This window comes from Chanodichthys erythropterus, chromosome 8 (genome assembly GCF_024489055.1).
Source record: "Chanodichthys erythropterus isolate Z2021 chromosome 8, ASM2448905v1, whole genome shotgun sequence".
Taxonomy (NCBI): Eukaryota; Metazoa; Chordata; class Actinopteri; order Cypriniformes; family Xenocyprididae; genus Chanodichthys; species Chanodichthys erythropterus.
Window position 1 is genome coordinate 7,694,845 of NC_090228.1, and position 5,354 is coordinate 7,700,198.

Here is a 5,354-nt window from a genome sequence, read left to right on the forward strand (position 1 = left end):
TGTGTTTAAAGGATTAGTCCACTTTCAAATAAAACTTTCCTGATAATTGACTCACCCCCATGTCATCCAAGATGTTCATGTCTTTCTTTCTTCAGTCGAAAAGAAATTAAGGTTTTTGATGAAAATATTCCAGGATTATTCTCCTTATAATGGACTTCAATGGGCCTAAACGGTTGAAGGTCAAAATTAGAGTTTCAGTGCAGCTTCAAAGAGCTTTAAACGATACCAGACGAGGAATAAGGGTCTTATCTAGCGAAACGATCGGTCATTTTCGAAAAAATACAACTGTATATGCTTTATAAACACAAATGATCGCCTACGTGCTTCTGTATTCCATATTCTTCAAAAAACTTAGGCTGTATGTCCTACGCCTTCCCTATTCTACTTATGGAAAAAACGGAACTGGGGCTGCGTTCATTCCGTAAGTTGAATAAGGGAAACGTAGGACATACAGCGTAAGCTTTTTGAAGAATACGGAAAGCGGAAGCACGTTCAATGCAATCATTTGTGTTTCAAAAGCATATACAGTTGGTTTTTTTTTTGTTTTTTTTAAATGACCAATCGTTTCACTAGATAAGACCCTTATTCCTCGTCTGGTATTATTTAAAGCCCTTTGAAGCTGCACTAAAACTGTAATTTTGACCTTCAACCGTCTGGAGGCCATTGAAGTCCACTATAAGGAGAATAGTTCTGTTATGTTTTCATCAAAAACCTTAATTTCTTTTCGAATGAAGAAAGAAAGGAGAATTTTATTTGAAAGTGGACTAATCCTTTAAGTTATCACTCTTACCTTTAAAATGAAATATACTGTATGTTAAAAACGAAAGCCCTCTTGAGTGTTATCGTCATTATTAATGTTATTCATACCTCATGAACCGTTCAGTCATAAAACCGTCACTGACTGAATTATTTCCTCGAATGACGAATTTGCATTTACCGCCAAACCGACACTGTCGCCCCCCGCCCCCCGCTCACTTTTCACAAGGAGGCGGAAATACGTAATTAACCAGGAAGTTACTGTCTGAGAAAGAATGGCGGCGCGCTGCGTTATGCAGTCTGCAAGGACAGTGCTGAGGTCTGTTCAGAGCGATCTCAGCAACAAGGGTTTATTTCAGAGGATATTAGGTTTCTCACAGTTCTCTTTTTTGGGCAGTGTTCCGTGTCGCGGACTTAGACATGGTGAGTTTACTGGCATATGATTTCGGGACGTCTGCATAGCGTCATCTTTATGTCATAGCTGTTATTGAACTTTTATATATTATATTATATTATATTATATTATATTATATTATATTATATTATATTATATTAAAGTGCTGTTTAAAATTATGAGTGAACATCTGGAATTTAATAGAACATTTAATTCTATTAAATTGAAATGCAATGGAACATTTTTTTAAAAAAAAAACATGTTATTACGTCAAGGAACTAAAATATTCAACATTCTACACACTTTAAGCTTCTAATCAAATAAGTATCCTCAGTCAAGTGGTTTTGCAGAGACGTGCCAGCTTAAATGCTTGTTGTTACTAAAGTAATACGTTGACGTATAAAAATACAAATAAGTTGATTTTTCAATCCGTTTTACTTAAAATTGTTTTGCAGATAACATAATTTGCGTGCTAAATAAAATATATATAAATTGGAAAAATGGAAAATAGAAGCATTTTCACCATTGTGAATAGCACTCCAATAGCAAGAAGTTTGCTGTAGTTTACTTCTCTGTCATTCTGAATGTCTGCATCATGGGATGTCATAAATGCTTGTGCATTTTGTGTTTCACAGTGGTGGAGAAGAAGGAGGGCAAAACAACTGTTGTAAGTAACATCCCACATGTACATTTCAGAAAGCAATTTATCATACGATAATCAAAACAATATTCCAGTTGCAAGGACGGTCTTTCCTCAAGCATACAGTATAGAACAGTAACTAACCAATATTGTCTGTCTCATCTCTTCTTTGTAATGAACCAACAATTATGTTAGTCCCACCTTAGTTTGGAACATTTGCAATGCCATAAGAATGCTTATTTTGTCACTCCTTTCTCAGATAGAGGGTGAAATAGAGCCTACATCTGAGAGACCACAGCCTCCCAATCCCACAGCAGCCTGTCCCATCTACAGATGGAACCTACAGAACAAGTACAACTACACCGTAAGTGCTTTCACATGTGACATTTCTGTAAACCATTATCTGTATCTCGTTAGACTTATCTCTCTCGTTCTCATGATGCAGGATGTGCTGTTACTCAGTCAGTTCATTCGCTCAGATGGCGGGATGCTCCCCCGGCGCATTACAGGCCTCTGTGCTCAGGAACATAACAAGATAGCAATTTGTGTACAGATGGCCCATCGTGCAGGTGAGTTGGTGCTTTCATTTGAGAGAATTATAAACATACTCAATCCGATGTTACCCGATTTATGTTGTATGAAATCAGTGTCACTCAATTTCAGTAAAGTGGATATAATACAGAATCTAAAACCGTTGTAAACCGTAAAGAAATGGTGGCCAGTTAAAGGACCTCACATATACACTTTCCATTATACATTCATAAAACCTGTAACCCAAATTTTGAAAAATAGCTTAATTTAAGCATCAACTACTGATGTACATATTACTAAATAATTCAACTACTTCTATCTTATTTTTTTCCAGGTCTTCTACCAGATCATAGACCCCCCTTACCTGAAGGCTATGTTCCAAAACCTAAACCCAATCCACCTCTCAACCGGTACGATCACCTCAGGTGCCACAACGGCACCAAACAGTGCATTATAATGTCATGCATATTTGATGAGCCATATTTGCATGTGCCATTTGTTTTAGATAGATTTGTGGGATGCACCCTAACCGTCTCTTGCGGTCTGTTGCAGGTATCTGACACGTTACTCTGTGAAGTCTGTGAAGCCCATCTTAAAGACAGGGCTGAAGTGGTGTAAGAAGAGAATGAGTGTTGGACATCCTGCCCTGAAAAACAATGTCACATACAGTCCCAAACCACTCTACACAAAGCACTGATAGACAGAGCTGTTTACCCAATCAAAACAGTGACTTTCTATATGGGACAGAGGATCTAAGGCAAAGAATTTGCGCTTTTTCGTGTTGTTTATTGCCTCAGCCACAAAGAGACTGTTAAGTGATAAACCAGAGTGCACCGAAACATCAAGACTCAAAAGATCACTAGATCTTTGTTCATCCCTCTGATCTGGGTTACCTTTCCTCTGTGTGATTTGGAGAAATGTTAACATTCTAGTTTTGCAAAGGCAGATGTGCAAATAAAATGGTGGTGTTTACCTCACTAGCAGCTGTTTTTGAGTGTGCATGCGTTTGTGCCAGAGAGAAAGCAAGGTACACTTTCGTGACTGCTTTAAGGGTCGAAACACCAACGCAACTTCAACTTTCCAAACATGTTGACGTGTTTATGTTTTTCTGACAGTACAGAAAATTACAGTGAAGTAAGCTTGATTACACGTTAACACTTAAAGAGAGATTGAAGCTTTTGCGGTCTTTAAAATGTGGCACCAAAAACAAGTAGATTGTGCTTCAGAAGTCAGTTTGGCTGCTATAACATAAAGGGCAGGTCCAGGTTCATAAGTCCATCTCCCATGTAGATGTACCCATGCTGAGGGGTCTGGGGAACATGAAAGAAGGTGAGACCCATCCAGAGCAAACTGCGTAACACACACACAGTGCCGCCACGCTCAAGCTGCAGGCTCCATGACCCTGCATGAAGAACACACACAGTAAGCAAAATGACAAGAAAAAGACTAGAATTATCCTACTGTGCAAGATCAAAGAGAGCAAAAAGCATTTTGCATAAACTGAACCTGGATTTTAAACCATTACACATAACCGTTGACAGAGTCCAGACTCTGATAGTGTGATAGATGCACAGTAAAATCTGGAGAAGAGAGTCGTGTGACAGAAAGTTGGCCTAGTTATGGATAACTATTATCACAGCAGTGTATAAAGAAGAGGTGTTCTGGGGTCTTTCTGTCTGGGTGGCCCCTGCGTCCAGCTGCCGACATTGGCAAGTGCCCAGTATCGCAAAGCTCCATGCCAATGAAGTCTGTGTTTTGAATTGCAGCTCTGAACATTAACTTCTAACAATGTTTAACCGAAAACACTCAAAAGTCTACAATAATGTCCATTGTGACCCTTTGCTGTGTTATGAGTCCAGACAGCAGTTCTATAGAGTGCTCATCAAAATGCATGACCATCACATTACGCTAATTAGAAAAGCTTTTGAGGAATATATGTAGTACCGAGAGATGCAATATTTATAAAAGAGTGGCAGATCAGTCAAGATACTTCCATCAACACTGAAAAAAACATTTCCTTTTATCTGTTACAGTGATATTTGGCTCAAAAGTCATGCGGTTATAGAGCATTTACTGCCTTTCCAAGTTCTTGGGAAATCTCCCTACTTTTTCCTTGTCCAGGCCACATTCAAGGAAACCTGAGTGAAGCCGAAGGGGGGCGGCGGTAAATACCACCGCCCATTCCCAGTATCCTCTACCCACTATTTGAGACGTCCAGATGAACCTGTTCACCTCTGGAACTTCTTGAGAAGGGATTGGGTATTTTCCACCTGATTGGTCAAGTGGAAAAAGAGGAAACTGTTACGCAGGGTGGGTAAATGCCCCCTGTCTGAGACCTGCTCTACTTTTTCAGTTTTTAGAGACGAAACAAATCAACTTAGCCTAGATGGGTGCTGCTTGAGGTGAGGGGCCATCCCTTAGAGAGAGAAATAAAGGACAGATCACCTCCTTTAATGAAACAGCTGAGATGTTTCTAACACACTTTAAGTCTGGGCATGTCTCCAGTAGGGTGACTGTGCTTTCAAACTCTACTGAGAAACAACAAAGCAGCATTTGCCTTCTAAATCTGAGTCTGATAACAATATTCCCTGTGAGGAAATACTACTTTATCCTATAACTGACACAGTCTTTGATGATCACAGACTTCTCCAACATCAACTATCTGTACACTTTAAAGGGTTAGTTCACCCAAAAATGAAAGTTATGTCATTAATTACTCACCCTCCAAACCTGCAAGACTTTTGTTCATCTTCAAAACACAAGTGAAGATCTTTTTGATGAAATCTGAGTGATTTCTGTCCCTCCATAGACAGCTACACAACTTTGACACTTTAAAAGGTTCATAAAGAGATCGGCAATTTAAGTTTTATCGAAATTTTCTGAAGAGACTCAATCACTTTATATGATGAATAGAATTAATTTAGGCTTATATTCACATATATCAGCTGTGGTAAACGGAAGCTCAAGCATGTTTGCTTGACGTGTGAGAACCAATGAGGTTCATTCTTGTGTGTTACGCAGCAAATTCGAGCT

At 39.0% G+C, this 5,354-nt stretch overlaps 2 protein-coding genes across 2 annotated transcripts in view; one reads left to right on the forward strand and one right to left on the reverse strand.

Moving 5' to 3' along the window:
* The first annotated feature begins 1,027 nt into the window (after positions 1–1,027).
* On the forward strand, positions 1,028–3,300 carry mrps18a (mitochondrial ribosomal protein S18A). Its single transcript, XM_067390920.1, has 6 exons — positions 1,028–1,179; positions 1,786–1,817; positions 2,050–2,154; positions 2,236–2,359; positions 2,656–2,731; positions 2,874–3,300. Exons 1-6 carry the CDS (start codon positions 1,032–1,034, stop codon positions 3,016–3,018), a joined length of 630 nt encoding a protein of 209 aa, XP_067247021.1. The 5' UTR covers positions 1,028–1,031; the 3' UTR covers positions 3,019–3,300.
* Positions 3,301–3,379: 79 nt separating this feature from the next.
* The window catches only part of rsph9 (radial spoke head component 9), a 7,881-nt gene continuing 5,906 nt past the window's right edge, over positions 3,380–5,354 (reverse strand). Inside the window, exon 5 of the mRNA XM_067390922.1 lies at positions 3,380–3,723. Coding sequence (XP_067247023.1) covers positions 3,563–3,723 — 161 coding nt within the window. The 3' untranslated portion in view covers positions 3,380–3,562. The remainder of the gene's footprint in view (positions 3,724–5,354) is intronic.

Bases quoted from the DNA above. Each gene is read 5' to 3' on its own strand.
- mrps18a (XM_067390920.1), top strand. From the start codon at position 1,032: ATGGCGGCGCGCTGCGTTATGCAGTCTGCAAGGACAGTGCTGAGGTCT. The intron at 1,180-1,785 runs GTGAGTTTACTG...TGTGTTTCACAG, and splicing joins GTGTCGCGGACTTAGACATG to TGGTGGAGAAGAAGGAGGGC. The intron at 1,818-2,049 runs GTAAGTAACATC...CTCCTTTCTCAG, and splicing joins AGGAGGGCAAAACAACTGTT to ATAGAGGGTGAAATAGAGCC.